This window comes from Castanea sativa, chromosome 5 (genome assembly GCF_040712315.1).
Source record: "Castanea sativa cultivar Marrone di Chiusa Pesio chromosome 5, ASM4071231v1".
NCBI lineage: Eukaryota > Viridiplantae > Streptophyta > Magnoliopsida > Fagales > Fagaceae > Castanea > Castanea sativa.
In genome coordinates, this window is record NC_134017.1 from 43,091,581 (window position 1) to 43,111,659 (window position 20,079).

At 35.8% G+C, this 20,079-nt stretch overlaps 2 protein-coding genes, 1 long non-coding RNA gene and 1 pseudogene across 3 annotated transcripts; 3 read left to right on the forward strand and 1 right to left on the reverse strand.

Moving 5' to 3' along the window:
- The first annotated feature begins 4,998 nt into the window (after positions 1–4,998).
- On the forward strand, positions 4,999–6,522 carry LOC142637273 (homoserine kinase-like). The gene has a single exon (XM_075811550.1). The coding sequence runs from the start codon at positions 5,154–5,156 to the stop codon at positions 6,267–6,269; it is 1,116 nt and encodes a 371-aa protein (XP_075667665.1). The 5' UTR covers positions 4,999–5,153; the 3' UTR covers positions 6,270–6,522.
- A 1,591-nt stretch (positions 6,523–8,113) lies between these two features.
- LOC142637274 (uncharacterized) lies at positions 8,114–9,257 on the forward strand. Its single transcript, XR_012844588.1, has 2 exons — positions 8,114–8,298; positions 8,715–9,257. It is a non-coding gene; the product is annotated as an uncharacterized LOC142637274 (long non-coding RNA).
- Positions 9,258–14,128: 4,871 nt separating this feature from the next.
- On the forward strand, positions 14,129–15,504 carry LOC142633869 (cyanidin 3-O-galactoside 2''-O-xylosyltransferase FGGT1-like; annotated as a pseudogene).
- Positions 15,505–18,118: 2,614 nt separating this feature from the next.
- Positions 18,119–19,676, reverse strand: LOC142635237 (zinc finger BED domain-containing protein RICESLEEPER 2-like). Its single transcript, XM_075809432.1, has 3 exons — positions 18,835–19,676; positions 18,321–18,772; positions 18,119–18,195 (listed from the first exon to the last, which is right to left on the reverse strand). The coding sequence occupies exons 1-3, from the start codon at positions 19,674–19,676 to the stop codon at positions 18,119–18,121; spliced, it is 1,371 nt and encodes a 456-aa protein (XP_075665547.1).
- Positions 19,677–20,079: the final 403 nt, after the last annotated feature.

The window sequence follows — 20,079 nt, forward strand, 5'->3', positions numbered from 1 at the left end:
GCACCACTCATACTCCTAGATCTCACATAAAGGTTGGACATGACATGAGAGAAAACTGTCCCCAATTTTTTGTGAGTTCACCAGCTAGCAGATTTGTAAAAGAAAGGTGCTTGCTGAAAAATATTTCTCAAGACTTACAGCAGTTGTCACCTGCTAGCTACCAAAATCATATCAATAATTCTTCAATTCAACAATGTATAGTGGAATTATTTAACAATGTAAGATATTTATTAGTCCTCCCAAAAGATAGTGTCTTCATAATTTTATGATTTACATGTCTATCACCTTTTAAGTTTTAAGTAGTGAATTACATTTGTCCTACACACCAAGCACTAACTTCTAACCATGCAAAAAAAAGAAAAACACTCATTGAAGAACAGAAGAAAGAGGGGAAAAAGGAGGGATTGGGCAAGGGATGATACAAAGACATTAATTTTGAACAATGTTAGATCCACTCCCTTGGATAGTCGGGTGGAGCCGAAGCGGGGCGATGGGGGCATCTTCCCCCTTGACTCCTCTTAAAATTTCCTTGTATATGCATTAGTCTTAAGTAGTCTCACTATTATGGAGAAAAAACCAAAAAAGAACTCCCACTTGGTTTAAAGTGACTCTGACGTAGGAAAAAAAAAGAAAACAAAATTTCTTTCTCAAACTCCAATCCTATCACCTTTTTACCCATTTCACTATTCTTATAAATAGCTTTTTTCTTGTCTCACGTTTGCACCTATTTCATACTATTTTTATTTTACTATAGTTATTTTCATCATTTTTACAATATTTTATTGTTGAGTAATGCTAGAGATACTATAAATTTTACTATTTATGTCTTACAAATTAGTATGTCATCAATCACAAAATATAATTTCAAACATTTATTCATTAAACTTTTTATTAATGTTTTTTTATTCTACTTTTCTTTCTCCTCTCTCACATCAATCCTCTTTCTCCCGTTTGAGAATTCAGCCTCTCTTCCTCTCTTATTCTCACTTTTAGCTTCTCTTCCTCTCTCTAGAGTACGTTGCTATCTGATACCTATTGCTAATCTTGCCAAATCTCTTTCTCTTACGGTGGTTGTGGTGGTATTTTTTGTTGTTGGGTTGTGTGTGTGTTTTTTGGTTGCTGTGGATTTTTGGTTGTCGGCAGTGGTCCAATCTCTGTGGTTTTGGTTGGTTTGCAGTGGTAGTTTGTGGATCGTCAACGGTGGTTCGATATCTATAGTTTCGGTGGTTAGTGAATGGGTTTTGGATGTGAATTGGGGTGGTTGTTTGGCTGATACTTGTGGGAGGGGTGATAACTGATCATGCTTTTTTTCTTTTTTAAATGTAGGATTTAAAAAAAAAAATGTTATTTCAATGGGTGATGTACTAAATTAAGAAATGTGATGTAGGGTGTATTGTAAAGTGATGTGTTAAAATAGGTAAAGTAATGAAAATATAATTTTTTTTTTGGCAATGGCTAATGCTCTTATATTGTTTAGAACTAAAGATGATACCATATTACCATTCACATTTTTTTTTATATCGTATTTTGTTGATTATCATATTAGTTTGCAAGCATTTTGTAAGAAAAATAAGGGTAAAATACATTTAATAGTTCTGAGGTTTGGGTTAATAACAATTAGGTTCAAAGTTTTTCAAAACTGATCAACTTAGTTCTTAATCGCCATGAGAGAGAGGAGAAAAAAGAGTAACAGTTTAAGGTTTAATTTGGATTTACTAGTTGAAAAGTCTTGAATTTAACTAACAATATTTTACCCAAAAAATAAATATATTTTAAAAATTAATTTTTGTAATTAAAAAAATTGCATTAGAAATAGAAAGAAAGAAAGAATATTTTTTTTGAGAGAAAAAAAAAAGAATTTAGAACTAGATTTGGGCACTTGATTCCATTGGCATTTGGTCAATATGGTAAAATAAATCGAGATTTCGTGCCTGGGAGGAAGGGAATAGATAATGTTTTGATTGCCCAAGAACTCTTCTACGCCTTGGATAGAAAGAAAGGAAAGGAGAGATATATGGCCATTTAGGTGGATTTGGAGAAGGCTTATGATAGATTTGAGTGGTGCTTTATACACAAAGTGCTTCAAGCTTATCATTTTCTCCAAAACATTATCAAGGTGATTATGAGTTGTGTTACTTTTGCTAAGATTTCTATTTTGTTCAACGGGGGAGCTTTGGAGTCTTTTACCCCCTCAAGAGGGCTAAGGCAAGGGGATCCAATTTCACCGTATTTGTTCATTTTGTGCACAGAGTATCTAGGGTATCTGATTGAGAAAAAGTGCATGGATGGAGTGTGGAAACCATTGAAAGCTTCCCATGAGAATATAGGAATTTCTCATCTATTTTTTGCGGATGATTAATCCTTTTTGCTAAGGTTGATGAGGACTCCTGTGAAGCTATATCGGAAGTGCTTAATGAGTTTTGTGAAGAGTCAAGGCAGAAGGTGAGCATGGATAAGTCAAGAGTATACTTTTCCCTTAATGTTCAAGCTGAAATCATAGATGAAACTTGTGCAAGGCTGGGCATACAAGCTACGGCCAATATTGGTAAGTATCTTGGGTTTCCGATTAATCATAAAGGGGTTGTGAGGAATTGATTAAACTTTATTGCTGAGAGGGTGATGAGTAAACTATCTAGATGGAAGGCAAGGTTTTTATCCTTTGCAAGGAGATCCTTGTTGGTGAAATCTATTATGTCTACAATTCCAAATTATGTGATGCAAGTAACTGCCCTACCAGCCTATCTATGCGAGAAATTAGATAAAATAAATCGAGATTTCTTGTGGGTTCAACTAGTGAGAAGAGAAGGCTACATTTGGTAGGATGGAATAAGATCATCAAGCCGAAGGAAGAGGGAGCCTTGGGATTTAGGCGGCTAGAGCAAAGAATTTGGCATTATTAGCCAAGCTAAATTGGAGAATGAATTAGGAAAAGGAAAGCCTATGGGCAAAAGTGATTTTAAATAAATATTGCTCGGTGGATAGAAGGAGAGCTAGAGACCCAGATAAGCTCCCAGCCTCACCTAATTGGAGAGCCATCAAGGTAGGCTTCCAAACCTTTGCCGAAGGCATATGTTGGGGAGTTGGTGACGGAGATAAGATTCAACTTTGGTCGGACTGTTGGATAAGAGGCAATTCCTTGAGAGAGTTGATTGAAGGACCTTTGACACAAAGAGAAAATGATTTGAAGCTATCTGATATGATCCTTGAGCGAGGGCAGGGGTGGAAGTGGGATTTAGTATCCTTTGAGCTACCTCCTTGCATAAAGGATAGGATTAGAGCTATTTCGAGACACTCGGTTGGAAGAGGGGGGGGGGATATAATAATGTGGAAGCATTCGAAAGACAGAGAGTTCACCACTAAGTCAGCTAATGCTCTGGTGAATGGTCCTAACAGAACAATACTCCATTTCAGGGGCATTCGATATGGAAGACTGCCAAAAATTGTGAACTTTCTCTAGTTGTGTATGCACAATAGTGTACCGGTGAAGCATGTGTTGGCTTTAAGAAGTATAGTCTTAGGTAGCAGTTGCCCTTTGTGTAAAAACTACCCAAAAACCATTAGCCATATGTTAAGAGAGTGTATTGTTGCAAAAGAATTTTGGTATAAACTTGGGGTTCCCCCTGCAATGGTTATCTCTTTCTTAGATATGGATGTTAACTGCTGGTTGTGTGAAAATTGTTAAAGTAAGGTGACTCATCACTCTTTGACGCCGTGGAGTTATGTTTTTACCTTCGCTGTTTGGAATGTGTGGAGGCAAAGAAACGGAGTGGTGTTTGATAACACCACATTGAATTCTAACCTACACGAGCAAAGCACAAGCTAGGCATTGGAATATTATTATTGTGTGGGGAAAATAAAGAATCGAAGGAGGATGATGGTTTTTAATGTCTACTAGAAGAAGCCTCCTTTTGGATGGTACAAGTTAAACACTGATGGAGCCTCACTTGGTAATTCGAGAAAGGCAGGAGGAGGTGGGATTATAAGGAATAATGATGGCAAATGGATTAAAGGATTTACTAGATTAATCGGGTTCACAACTAGCATCACAGCTAAGCTTTGGGCTTTAAGGGATGGTCTGTTGCTAGCAGATCAGCTTGGGGTGCAAAATCTGGAAGTTGAACTAGATGCGAAAGTAATTGTTGAATTAATCCAATCCAGGTCTTGCTCTAGTGCATTCTATTCTCCTTTGTTGGCTGATTGCAGGTCTCTTCTAGGCAGATTTCCTCATTCTAAGGTGCAGCATGTGTATCAAGAAGCTAATAGAAGTGCAGATGCACTGGCTAGGAGAGGATGTGCTATGCAAGAAGATTATGTTGTTTTTGATATCTCCCCATTGGATGAGATTTCATCCTTAGTGTATTCATGTAAATGGAGAGAACTTTTGTAGGCTTATTGTCACTAATTTAAGCCATATTTGGTAGAGCATTTGAAACACACATTTTCAATTTTTAAACAACATTACATACATTTCTACATACTTTTTCACCCACATGTATTTTAAAAAATTACAAATAACATTATTCAAACTCTTCTACCAAATGAACCCTTAGCCATTTTGGCCTATTAGTTTGTTTTGATGGAAAACCTTGTGTAAAAATAGTTTTCCTTATTTTTCAGTGTTTGGTAGCATAAAAAAAAATGAGTTAAAGGAAAACTATCTTTGGTCAACATAAAAAGTATGGCTTATTTTTAGAGATTGTTTTCCATTAAATTTTTTTGGAAAACAACTCTGTCTCACAGTAAATTAAATAAGAGAAGTTAGGAGGTTATTTTTCAACTCATTTAAAGTTACTACCAAATATTGAAAAATAAGATAGATTTATAGAATATACTTCTTGAAAAATGACTCATTTTTAGAAAACATCAATGTTGAAACAAACAGAGCTTTAATAAATATTATGTTAAACCAAAAAAAAAAGAGGTAAAATTTGTAGTTGTGTTTGTGTCACTGTCAGTAAATAACTTAATAGTAAAGGGTAAATATATATAAATATTCAAATTGGTCTGCCATTTCAATCCTCGTGAACTACGCTTCTTGTCTCTCTCTCTGTTAAACCCTAAAACCTCTCCGTTGCTCTCTCTCTCCGATTTCCATATATAGATCATTTCTATCACCATTTGTGTGCGAGTGATAATCAAAGCAAAGCAAAGCAATGGCCATTTGTTATCAAGCTACTCCAGTAAAACCCGTAGTTCTCAGACCCACACCCACTTCCACTTTCAAACCCGTTAACTCCTTCCGTTGCAACCTTTCTCTTCCCTCCAAAACCCTCGAATTATCCATTTCCGAACCCGAACCCGTTTTCTCCTCCGTCAAAACCTTTGCTCCTGCCACCGTGGCAAATCTCGGTCCCGGCTTCGACTTCCTCGGCTGCGCCGTCGACGGCCTCGGCGACTCCGTCTCCCTCTCCGTCGACTCCTCCGTCCACCCCGGCGAGATCTCCATCTCCCATATCTCCGGCGACCCCTGCTCCAAGCTCAGCCGTAACCCTCTCTGGAATTGCGCCGGCATTGCCGCCATCGAGGTCATGAAGATGCTCGGAATCCGATCCGTCGGCCTTTCTCTCTCTCTCCACAAAGGCCTTCCTTTAGGTTCCGGACTCGGATCCAGTGCCGCTAGCGCCGCCGCCGCCGCCGTCGCAGTCAACGAGATTTTTGGTGGGAAGCTCGGTGCCGAGGAGCTCGTACTAGCGGGATTGAAATCGGAGGAGAAGGTTTCGGGTTATCATGCTGATAATGTTGGCCCGGCGATCATGGGAGGGTTTGTTCTGATCAGAAACTACCAGCCGTTGGATTTGAAGAAATTGACATTTCCTGGGGATAAAGAGCTTTACTTTGTATTGGCGACTCCTGAATTCGAAGCTCCGACGAAGAAAATGCGGGCTGCTTTGCCGTTAGAGATAGCAATGGCTCATCATGTGTGGAATTGTAGTCAAGCTGGGGCCTTGGTGGCTTCAGTGTTGGAAGGGGACTTGGTGGGGTTAGGGAAGGCTTTGTCGGGAGATAAGATCGTGGAGCCGAGACGGGCGCCATTGATTCCGGGGATGGAAGCCGTGAAGAAGGCGGCGATCGAGGCCGGGGCGTTTGGGTGTACGATAAGTGGGGCGGGGCCGACAGCTGTGGCTGTGATTGATTGTGAGGAGAGAGGGGAGAAGATTGGGGAGAAGATGGTGGAGGCATTTTGGAATGAAGGGAATTTGAAGGCGGCAGCTTCGGTGAGGAGGCTTGATCGGGTAGGTGCGAGGCTTGTTGATAGCAATCCTAGATGATGATGATGATGATGATCATGATTGTGATCTTGATTGCAATAAAGGGTATGTTTTGTATTTTGGTGAAAAAGCTTTTGATTTTGTTTTGGTTTGGTTAATTTTTGCGGAAGATATGATGTCCAATAGCTTTGAAACAATGACAGTAATTGTATTCTCAGTTGATGCTATATAGAATATAGCGGAAACGAGCCACCATTTCTGAGAAATTGTTCTCTGAGTGTATGATAAGTAATAACATTGGCTTCTTCCTTTATTAAAGGTGTTTTTTTTTTTTTTTTTAAAGATTTATGTTGCTCTGGTGTATGCTATTGCCTTGCAATGCTTATTCTGTAGGCTGTAGAGAATTATGTCATTATATCACGTATTGCCTCAATTGTTGGCCACATGCACAGAAAAACTGGGGTATGCATTATGGATCCTGAAATTTTTCCCCCCCTCTATCTCATCTGTGTTGAATACATCACTTCGTTTATATGATACTACTTGGATTGTGTATGTCATTCAAAAATTCGATGATGAGGTCAATGAGATTAATTATCAGATTAGATTTGACTAGTGTATCAATTTTGTGTATGTACCACTTGGTATATACTGTTTTAGATTCTGATTCACTACTTCGTTAAAAAATTACAGACTCTATCCAAGGAGTTCTGAGCTTATGACATGATGCTGTGAGGCTGAAGTTGGGTTTAAGAGGAAATTCTAGCAACAGAAGTGATTAAAGTAAAGAAAAATATAGTAGGATTGAAGTTGGAACAATCAAATATCAATTTATAGACTCAAGAGCTCAAGAAATATTCAAATCTCAAATTTTATGAAATAGTTGAGAAAGGCTGCTTATGACTACTCAAAAGAGGCTATTTATAATAGCCTTAACCTCAGAATCCTATCCTTCATCTTACATATGAGATATAACATTAAATTATAAACATCCAACTTCATTAAAAGTCATATGCTAGACACATAACCTTTTAAAATACTAAAGACATAATAACAACTTAAATATGACAGAGAAATAAAAGACAATGGACTATCAGGCCTTTCTGTTCGGCTTAAATTTTTCTACATCATGACACTTCGCCCACGCACACTTGATTTAGGACAGAAAAGTGCTCTTATGTCACAGTGGCACAAGCTGAGTAAAGGTTCTATCGTGTTGAGCCTTTATGGTCTATATGCCTCTGATACTATTTAGATTGCTTGTACATTAGATTTGTTGCTTGATCAGCAGGTACAATTTCAATATCCAAGAATGCATATTTATGTTGTTTGGGGAGAGGACTCTGAATCTTGGTGCATTGAGCATTTTTTAAGTGGGGAAGCGGATGCCAAGCAAACATATTGCAGACCAATATGATATGTTTGGCAGGGTCTAATAAAAAACCCAGAGCAGATATCCTTTCCATCCTTCATCTGATATCCTAAACATGATTGTAACGGGTTATAGGCAGATGGGATACTGGTCTAATTATTGTGGACTATCTGTTGCAGCCCTGGAGACTCTTTATACAAAATAACCAAACCATTCTAGTTCAAGTCAGCATTTGTACAGTTAGTATGGCCTGGAGGAACTACAGATAAGCCTCGTGGATGGGTTTTTCCAAAATGGAAAGCAATTAAGAATCTCAGTTCCAAACTTAGTTACCAGGACTTTGTCTCACATTCATGACTAAATGGCGCTGATATTCCAAGTATATTGCTTATATGTGTTCCTTGTTGCCACAAAGTTGCTTACTTATGCAGTTATAGGTTCATTCTCTTTGGAGATGGTCATAAGAATTCAAGCTTCTCTGAGCTTATAAATAAGATCACAACAAATGTAAGTAAAATATAATGAGAAAAGTTACTAATTTTTTTGTTACAGATAAAATGTAGTATATGACACTGACATATCCTGTGACCTTGTTTCGTAGGTTTTTGATGCTGATGTAGGTGACATTGTATTTGTCACTGTTATGTGAATTCTTGAACATAGAATAAATGGTGAGTTCTGAGGGCCTCCTAGGCTCCTAGTACTCGCAATAATATGGTGAGTACTTGTCAGTTTGCACATCATACATATTAGATAAATTTTTGTATACATTTATATCAACATTGCTTTCTAACTTCTGTAGACTGAAAAAAAAAAAAAAAGAACAAAACTTGTGTACCTTAGATGAGTGAACAATAAAAGGATCTGTACCAGCGGATCTTAGATGAAATGGAAAATAGGAAAATTATCTCAGCAACCCTCTTATTGCAGAGTTTTGTATTCCCCAGCCATTTCCCTCCTAATTCTGGTACTGCTTACCTTCTTTTTCTTGTTACGCGCTTATCGTGTATGATTTTCCTTGTAGAGCTCATATGATGGTTTCCTTGTTCTTGTTGGAACAATTAAAAATATATTGTAACTTCCCATTGTTCTTATGTAATCTCTCATCTGCCATTCATTTCTTTATCTTGCAGATTTAGCTTGTCTATAATGTTTTTTGCGCGTAATAAGTCTTCATTTTGACAATCAACGATGTAATTTTTTTTCCTGTATCTTAGTACCTTTAAATTTTCTTAATAGTACCTTACCCAATAGTCCCAACTCTGGAGTTCTTCAAATTTTCAGGAAAAACAGTGAGCACACTTGGCCTCATTGTGATTATCATCTCTATTTTTGTGGTTTGCATAATCAACTCTAGGCTATACTGCCAGCCTGACATCAATTCTCACAGTGCTACAGCTTTCCCCCCCCCCCATCAGGGGAAGTGGTACCTTGGTGAGTAGCAATGAACAAATATGATTCCAAGTATGATCTTTTGCTGAAAACTATTTGACTGAGGAACTCAAATCCCAAAATCTAGACTGGTTGCTCTTGGTTCACCAGAAGGATAACTGTCATTTTTTCATCTGTTCATCAAGTTGCTTTTGTTATCTTTCTAAATTACTTGGCCTTCTTGTGGGATATTTTAGCAGGATTCTAAGTGCTTGAGCAGATTGATACTAGCAGTAAATTTGTCTCATATAATTTGTCAAAAAAATTAGTTACTTTTTTAGCGTTGAATAAGATTTTGTGTGTGACACATTGCATGCAAACCTTTTGTCACTTTGGGCAGATATTAATAGCGTCACAAATGAGAGTAATTAACATTATCACATTTACTGTAATTTACATTACGTTGAACAATAACTCCATGGTTTTATAGTATGAAACTATAGTATGAAAATCATGACATGAGAGGATTAAGCTTTAGTATCCCCGATAACAAATCTGCAGGTCATTCAACTGTGGATGTGTCTTCCCTATTTTCATGGCTTCATGAAGGCAGAAAATGAAAATGATTTGAAAGAACTTGATCACCATGGGATCTCAAGCTCTGATATTAGATATTTCATCATAACTACTATTCTTAGGCCTATATTTGCTGATGTTTTAAGTGGTAATGTTTGAAGCTTTTTAGTTTTGTTCAAATAAACATGTAAGGAATGAAGAATGCATGAGTGCATGATGTTGGATTTGAATGATAGGATATGAAGTTAAAGATGAAATATATTGTATTAGAGTTTAATAATGATTCCCTTTGAAGGATGAATTTCAATTTGTACTATTTAGATAATTTATAAAATTCAATCTAAAAATTAAGTTCAAGTCAGAATGTGAGAAATTTTCCTGCATTTTAAGTATGTAGGTTTGTAAGAATGAGATATGTCATTTACGTGAGAAACAAAAACTTCTTACAAGTTACAACTAACATGTAGCGCTTACCTAAATCATAATCTCTATCAATTTTATTAGTAAAGGAGGCTAATCTAAATCATAATCTCTATCAATTTTATTAGTAAAGGAGGCTAATCGTAATAGGGTGAGCCGACAACAACCCAAAATAAGAAAAATGATTGTTGGAGTTATAAGCTGAACTTGTGTAATACTATGAAGAATCAATAAAATGATTGGTTAATAAAGGGCTTATAGGCGAGAAACTTTGTTGTCCTTGGACAATATTTTCCACCACAATAATTATGCTTAATGGTTATTGCAAATTTGTCCCAATGATACAACTAAGTTTGTTAATAATTCTTCAAGTAGCACTCTTGAGAAAATTCTTGTGAATTCCTATAGAAATGGTGAAAAGTACTCATAAATGAATGTGCATAACTATTTATAACCGAGGGGTTATAGCCCTTCAAAAGGCACCTTTAGAGAGATAATTTGGATGGTGTTACTTAACATTCACAAAACATGCTAGTTTTTTGAAGCACTTCAAAACCATTATCTAATAAATTTCTGTACAAAAACTACTATTTAAAACTTGATAGATCAAATTTTACATTTGGATCAATCAAGCTTAATGACTCGATAGGTCGACATGCTATTGAGGTAGGTGTAAAAAAAAAAAAAAAAAAAAAAACAGAAAAGTTAGGAAATCAACCACACAAGCTTCAAACGATCGCCATGAATTGAGTTTACTCAACTGATTGAGATAGGAACCGAGCCCTCAGTTTGTCTCTTCAACGACATTCTCTCCATGTTTAATCTTTTATATATTACAACCTACTTTGTGTACATGTATATCCAATATGTTTGACACTTTATTATGCATTAGGGAAAGAGTCATTCAAAGTCCCAAGAAGTTAAAAGGTTGTTGTCGTTTAAACCAAAACTCTTTGTCTTAGAACTGGAGAAAATACACACACGAAGATGTCTCTAAACGCCAAAAATTCACATCTTGTATTCTTGTTAGCACCACTATGGCCTTGTGCTACTCCTTGAACTCATAAGCATTTACATGAGAAAACCAAACTCTTGTTCAGAAGTGAGACCACTTCTATTCTTCTATATGCTTTTGTTCAGTTAAGTTTTTGGGACAATCACTAATTTTATATAGTATCAAAGTAAGAGGTTTTAAGTCTTTACCTCCCATTTATTTTTCCACGTGTTGGACTTCACTTATTAGAAGGCAGTTTCAGACCACATGTGAGGAGGAGTGTTTTTATTTTTTTTATTATAAATTTTGTTATGAGATCAAAGGAGGAGTGTTAACAGTATGGAATTAAATGAGTAAATTTATTATATCCCAATAGCTTAAGTTTTTGAGATAATCGGTAATTTAATAGTTACACAAACATTAAATTGTAATTAATTACATTAAGAGTAAAAAACCCATTCTCTAATCATAATAGGCAACACTTACCCATCCTTAATGAGACCATAAACTAATTAACCACTTATCAATAGCATGTTGTTAGCCATTCAACCATCTTTTGCAAATGAATCTATTAAACGTTTGGGTTTCGCTATTGGTGATTCTTTTAGAAGGGTTTTAATCTCATTCTAATGGATATTGTCCTTACCAAATCTTGAGACAATGCTTTGGTGAGAGGATTTGTCAAGCTATTACTTGATGATTGAGAGTAAATTACATTCCGTTAGACTTTATTTGTTTCGATGTTAATGTTTTCTAGAAGATAAGTCATTTTCCAAAAATTATTTTCTATAAAATTATTTCCTTTTCCTATGTTTGGTAGCAACTTTAAATGAGTTAGAAAACAATTTCATAACTTACCATATTTAGCTTGTTGTGAGATTGATTTATTTTCCAAAAAAATTTAGTAGAAAACAATTTCTATAAATAAGTCATACTTTTTATTTTGACCTAAGATAGTTTTTGTACAGTCCATAAATCTGGTACAAGCCCAAGGCTAGGGCCCACATATATCAGGTACAGGCCTAAGGCCAAGGTCCACATAAGTCAAACTCTCTCAGATCGTACCAACCAAGTGATGGGGGGTTCGAGAACGGTATAGTGCAAATCAATTTAAGGCATTACCGAGAACGCCATATAGTGCCTTGGGGATATCCACCCGTCGAATATCCACCCGTTGAACATTGATTTGGAGGTTAGCACAAGTTCCAATGGGGTCAATTCAGAAATGTGCGGTGGGTCCCATCTAATAAGGAATATAGGTTAGAATGGGGCCCTTTATTTTGGGAAAAACCACCACTCATGATTGCAAACTCACTAAGGGAAGACTATGAAAGGTGGAAGAGACGATGAAAAAGGGTTGGCAAATTTGGGGGAGAGAGAGAGAGAGAGAGAGAGAGAGATACACGAGGGGGGAAGAAAGAGAAATAGTTGGAAAGGCGGAAGCTTGGCACTTAACTCGAGACTTCATGAGAAACACACTAAAGGGGATAAGGCCTAAGTGGGGTCAAAAGCTTCTACATTTGGGCTGGCATAAAAGAGATCTAACCATAATAGGAAATTCAATGCTCACTCAAAACAAATAAACTGTGAGCCCAACTTCAAAGAATCCGAAGTCATTTGGGTCAAGGGCTCGCATAGTTTTCATTTGACTTATTTTTTTGATAATACAAAATCGTTGTAAAATGTGAAAAACTATCTTTACACATGGTTTTCCATTGAAACAAATGAAGCGTAAAAGTGAGAAAGATGTGAGAGCGTAAAATGTGAAAAATACATTTTAAACCTTATAATTTAGAACTTTATCAAATCTAGCCCTATATATAGTTTCAAATTTAATAAATCAAACTTTGAAATTTAAAAACTAACAAATTAAAACTTAAGTTTTCAAAAAGTAATATATTAAATGTTAAGGTTTTAAAAAGTAATACATAAACATATTCTCATTTAAGTGGAACGACAATATGATTCCCATTTAAGTGTAATGCCAATATGATTAAGGTTTAGTATAAGTTAAGAATTCAATTTATTACTTTTGAAAACATCAGGGTACAATTTGTTGTTTTTTAACATCTTAGTACATGTTTAATGTTAATTAACCCTAAAAAAAGTGTTTAATGTTAATTTGTTACTTCTCTAAACCATAGAGTTTAAATAGGAATATTTTTTATAAAAGAAAATAAAAAAAACCTTCAAGAATTATGTGGAAGCAAAGTGGGAAAAGCGAACCTCATTTAAAAAACAGATGGAGTAATATTAAGAATATTATGTAATCAACTACATAAATTTTATAGATGGATCATTTGTTATTGAGGACTAACACAAAAAAGTTTTATTTTTATTGTTGAAAATTTCAACTTATAATATCTACATTTGTTAATAGTTCTTTATTTATTATATTATAAATGTAATACTAATCGCATTTATTATTTCATCCATTTGTAACCGTCATAATAAAATTTGTAGTAAAAAAATAGTGGCATCTCATTGGATCCACGTGAGTTGGGGAAGCATCGGTACCACTCAGCAGCCCTAACTACCATTTTTGGGCAATAGGCCCGGGAAGTAAAAGCTTGTGTCACGTGCCATGCCCTAGCTACCATTTTTAGACAACTAGCCCATTACTTATTATTATAGACAGTTCAGATGGACCTTACACTATTTCACTTCCCATTATCTTATCCCAAACCCCAAAAATAAATTTAGTGTGTGTTTAAATACCATTTATTTTGCTGATATTATCTAAAAATACACAAATCAAGACATACCCCATTAAGTATTCTTAAAAAAAAAAACCCCACTAATAATTAATATCAACATTATAAAAACTAATCTAACCTTCTGCATACGCCAAGAGAAAAAAAAGAAGCTCATTTTCAAGAACAAGCCCAATAGAAGGTCATTTGAAGTCTTACCATTAAGAGAATATCCTAGTGATTGGGGCCAGGTATATATATCAAGAGCATTGGTTATAACAAACAGTAGTGTGTTCATAATCTGTTAATAACAGATTTTGCTCATGTATAAAAGCTCTCCCTCTTCATTTGTGTGTGTATATATATATATATATATATATATATATATATGCAGATCAGATATATATCTTTTTCAAAAATTTGTATTTTATTTTCTAATAGATATATATCTCTATTTTTAATTCTCTAACTTGTATTTTGTGTTCTGCAGAAAATGAGTGACAGAACCTTTCACATAATGATGTACCCATGGTTTGCCACGGGCCATCCAACCTCCTTCCTCCACATCTCGAACAAGCTTGCTGAGAGAGGCCACAGAGTCTCTTTCTTGTTGCCAACCAAAACTCAAGCTAAGCTAGAGCCTTTCAATCTGCACAAAAACCTCATTTCTTTCATCCCAATCATTAATCCACATGTTGATGGCCTCCCTCCAGGTTCTGAAACTACCACAGATGTTCCTTTTCCATTGCATTCCCTTATCATTACTGCAATTGACCTTACTGCACCCTCCATTCAATCTTTTCTTCGTGATCTCAAACCCCATTTTGTATTCCACGATTTCACTCACTGGTTACCACCGTTGGCACGCCGCCAAGGTATTAAGTCTATACATCATTGCCCCATTAGCCCCGCGACTGTGGGGTATTTGTTGAGCCCAGAAAGAAAAATCAATGAAAAACCATTAACCAAAGCTGATTTTAAGGCACCTCCACCTTCTTCAATCAAGCTATTTCCCCATGAAGTCCAACAAGTTACCTCTGCGACACTGAAACAATTTGGCAGAGACATATCATTCATTGAACGCCTAATGATCTCTTTCAGTGATTCTGATGCTATTACTTTCAAAAGTTGCAAGGAGATGGAAGGGCCTTACTGTGACTATGTTGAAAGACAATTCAAAAAGCCTGTGATTCTTGCACGGCCAGTAGTAGTAGTGCCTGAGCCACCAATTGTAGCATTAGAAGAGAAATGGGCAAAGTGGTTGGATAGCTTCAAGCCCAAAACTGTGATATTTTGTGCATTTGGAAGTGAATGCATTTTAAAGAAAGATCAATTTCAAGAACTAGTTTTGGGTTTTGAGCTAACAGGTATGCCTTTCTTGGCTGCACTAAAACCACCAATGGGGACTGAAACAATTGAATTTGCATTGCCAGAAGGGTTTGAAGAATGAAGAGAGAGTAAAGGGAAGAGGGGTTGTTCATGGGGATTGGGTTCAGCAACAGTTGATACTGAGGCATTCTTCTGTGGGGTGCTTTGTGACACATTGTGGATCAGGTTCTTTGTCTGAGGCCATGGTGACTGAGTGTCAAAATGGTTTTGCTGCCTAATGTTGGGGATCAAATTCTCAATGCAAGGCTGATGGGTAGAGATTTCAAAGTGGGAGTTGAAGTTGAGAAAGGTGAGGAAGATGGGCTGTTTACAAGGGAGGGTGTGTGCAAGGCAGTGTGGGCTGTAATGGATGAAGGTAGTTTGGTGGTGAAAGAGGTAAGAGACAACCATGCTAAATGGAGAGAGTTCTTGTTGAGCGATGCGCTGGAAAACTCCTACATTGATAGCTATGTTCAAAAGCTGCGTTCTCTGCTCAAATGAATTTATGATATTCATATTCGGATGAGTTTGGAAGTTAGCTAAGTAAGACATTTCATCATATATAATTACTATTCTTAGCAATGAAGCACGGGTGTGTTTGTGGGTGTAGGTGCAGGTGCTAGATTTTGCAATTTTTGAAAAAGTTGGGTGCGGGTGTGGCGATTAAAAAATTTCTAAAAATATTTTTATTTATATTTTTAATATATTGCTAAACATACTTTTTCACATTATATAAACAAATACCAAATTTAAGAACAAAAATAAATAATAACTAAAACATGATGTTCATAAATTAAATCCAACCCAGAAATTTAAAATCTTTTTCTCTTTATTCCCTCCATTCACTTGCCACTCCAGTGCCAACAAGTCAACAACACATCACGTTTGGTCTCATCAGAATATCAACTTTACTTTTTTTATTTTTTATTTTATTTCCCCAAGGCTTCCATTTCCCCACGCCTTTTAAGAAGATCTCTACACCAAGTTAGCCTTTTACTTCTACATATTTTTTCTTCTTTCGTCTTCTTAAGCTTCGTTTCTTCTGGCACTCCAACTTCCCAGTTCATACATTTTTTTAATACATTTTTTTAGTTTTCTTAAACCAGTTTACGCAACATCTAGACTGAGTAGAGGCAGGAAAACAAGATGGTGCGTTTTGCACTTTTTTTTTTGAATTTCGACATTTCGGCAGTTTTGCCCGATACGGCCCGAGTTGGCGTGAATCAGCCCGATTCAGCGCGCATCAGCCCGCGTTAGTGTGAGTTGGTCCGCGTTGTGAAATGGAAAAAAAAAAAAAAAAAGTTGGGCGCGGCACCAACCTTGCAGGCAGTGGCGTCCCTCACGCGTCGCCGCGTCGGGCCGCGTTGGACGCGGGTGTGACGGGCGTTTTTCCGCATCCGTGCATCCTAGATTCTTAGGCCTATATTTACTGATGTTTTAAGTAGTAATGTTTGAAGCTTTTTAGTTTCGTTCAAATAAACATGTAAGGAATGAAGAATGCATGATGTTGGATTTGAATGATGAGGATATGAAGTTAAAGATGAAATAAATTGTATTAGATTCTATTAATGATTCTCTTTGAAGGATGAATTTCGATTTTCACGATTTAGATAATATATGAAATTCAATCTAAAAATTAAGTTCAAAGATAGAATGTGAGAAATTTTCCTACAAAAATTTATGCACTGAAGTTTATAAGAATGTTCTTCTCAAAAAAAAAAAAAAAAACTTATAAGAATGAGACAAGTCATTTATGTGAGAAACATAAACTTCTTACAACTAACATGTAGCACTTACCTAAAATCATAATCTCTCCTTTAGAGAATGATATGCTCATAAAATTTTCACAACAAATTCTATATGACAAGTTGTTACAAGTTATTAGGACTGATATTGAGTTGGGTCGGGTCGGGTTTACAGTGACCCAAAATTCGACCCAACCCGAAAAATTGAGTTGGTTTTCTAGGTCTCCGGTCGGATCTCGAGTTGGACCTTTTAAAAAAAAAAATGATAATGGCGAAGGTTATTATAGATCAGTACCGCATCTCAATTTCTTTGCCTATCATAGTTACACCAAGAAACAAAGACATACATAAATAAAAATTTATTATCGATCTTCACAATAACCCAATAGGAGAGATTCGATTTTTAACCATTTGATTAGCCATTATCATACAAAAAAACACAAATTTATCAACTGAGTCCTTGAAAAATTGAGCTGATCTTTGTTGGGTAAGTGACTCCTAGCTGATCAGATTGTTAAAAACTTTCATTTGATGTGACCATATTGGTCCAATGAGTCTAAAAGAACCAAGCACAATTCCATAACAGAACCATCATTCACATCTTCAAATAAAACCCAAATCATCCAATATTGTCAAAAAATCAATAATAAAACAACTTGAATTCATCAACCCAAATCATCCAATATTGTTAAAAAAATCAATAATAAAAACCTAGATTCTAATAATAAAACAACATGAATTCATCAACCTGGATTCTATTTGTTAAATATCCAAATGAAGGTCTTGAGGAGGATTTAAGACTTTTTCATACGTCTGAAGAAGCAAAAGAAAAACCAAAATCATTACAAAGTATATAAGTTTTTGCAAATCATTATAATAATCAGGAAAATAAAACCCAAATCATTATAATAGTCTAGCAAATCAGGCAAGAATCACCCTTTGCCCTTCTCCAAAAAAACAATAATCAGCACGTCACAACCTTTTGCTTAGGACCCAATCACCCAACCTCTTTTACCTTCAAGATTAAAATCAAAACTGCAACACCAAATAAAGAAAAAGCTAAGTTCTCATGAACAAGCAAGATAGAGACAGAGAACTAAAATAACAACAAAGCTGGATGGCATATCTATGGCCTTATAAATGTTTGCTTATTTAAACAATATATACCCCATAAGTCTATAGAAATGATTTAACATGATAATATAGAGAAGGGGCAGGAACTAAAAGTGTAAAACATGTTTAATCTCAACATAAGATGACTATACAAAACATAGGCAAGTGTGAGGCCTATACAATTGAGGCCATATAAGTTAAGATACACAACTAGTTCAATTAAAGTAAAGCAAAACCCACCGATGTATGTAGGCAGATCAGTTAAGATTAGTAACAGTGCTTGATGGTGAAGGTGATGCTGCTGAAGATGAAGCTAACTTCGCTTTCAAAAAAGCTTCAAACATTTTAGAATAACAATATATATTAAATTCCATTTAATGTACTAACAAGATATATTAAATACACATGATATATTAAATTTCAGTTAAAGCACAAGTTAATAAATTTTAAGAACATTACAATTTCCATAATCTTCATAGTGCTCAACATCATCCATGGCTTGTCGAAGTGAAATTTGCATTGAATATTGAAGCCAATTTTGAGTACATATGAGATATTGCACCATCTCAAGGGCAAGTGAACTATGGAATAGGTCTAGTATACGTCCTCCTGTACTAAATGCCGACTTAGAAGCCAAGGTAGAAACAGGTACAGCCAACACATCTCGTGCGAGTCGAGATAGTATACTATACTTATTAGTATTATACTTCCACCAAGCCAGTATATTAAAGGTTTTGTCATTTTCCCCTTCACTATTCTCCATCAAGTATTTTGCAACCTCATCTACACACTCAACAAATTGTTTTCCTTGCCTAAAAGCCTTGTATTGAGAGGTAGTAAATCTGTCTGGATCATCATCATCATCATCATCATTAACATCAACACCTTCCATCCTTGACATCTCACTCGCACTTTGTATAGACACATATGATGAATGAGTTGAATTATAATGCTCATACAAGCGTTCCAATACACTTTCACAAGGTCAGTGATATCCTTAACAACATTCTCCCCATACAAATTTGATAAACAATAATTCAAATGATCCGACTTCTTTTGAGGATCAAGCATCACAACAACATACAGAAGCACATTTCCCTTCTTTGATGAATCCTTCCCGCTCCCCCAATACTTGTCAAACTTCTCTTTCATTGTTTTTGCCATTGAGTACAAAATATGGTTCTCACTCCTAGAAAATAGATCCATCTTTCTTTTAATCATGTACGTCTTATCAAAGAAAGCATTTGATGTCACATACAAGGAACTCGAAAACCTCTTTGTGGCATTATAAACAAGTGTCAAAAACTTAACAAATTTTCTATAAGTCTCCCAATCATCCTTATTTGGAGGTCTCCTATTATAGTCCCAATCCCGAAAGTGTAGAATATAATCAATATCTTCATATTCCATCCGCTTGAATGTATGTTCAAACTTTTCAGTATTTTTCAACATTTTATAGGTGGAGTTCCATCTAGTGGCCACATCTAAACATAGAATAGCCTTTGACTCTATTTTCACTTTCTCCACACACCTTTTGAAGGTTTGTAACCTATTTGAAGAAGCTTTCACATATCTAACTGCATGACGCACCCTATCAATTGACTTATGATGATGTTTTAAGCCATCGGTCACAATAAGATTCAAGATGTGAGCACAACACCTCACGTGAACAAATTCATTCCCCAAAACAGTACCTTTCCACATATTAGTATTTTCTTTCAAGTAACTAATGGCTATGTCATTTGAGCAAGTATTATCCACCGTTAAGGTGAAAATCCCCTCAATATTCCACTCTTCCAAACAAGATTCAACCATTTTGCCAATGGTTTTCCCCTTATGGTTATTAACAATATAAAAATTCAAAATTCTTTTATGTAGCTTCCAATCATCATCTATAAAATGACAAGTAAGACACAGGTAATTAAAATTTTGTATTGCAGTCCATGTGTCAGTGGTAAGGCAAAGCCTACAGCCTCTCAAGGCATTTCTCAACTTATCCTTCTCTTCAAAATAAATCAGACTCACATCTTTAGCTGTCGTGAAGTGAGTGGGATATTAAAATTAGGTTGGAAGACATTACAAAACCTTCTAAATCCTTGATTCTCTACAAACCTAAATGGAAGCTCATCCAATATAATCATCTTAGCAAAGAACTTTTCTACCCACAACATTTGTAAAAGTCTTAGGCACTAGATTTTCCTCCTCTACATCCTTGGAC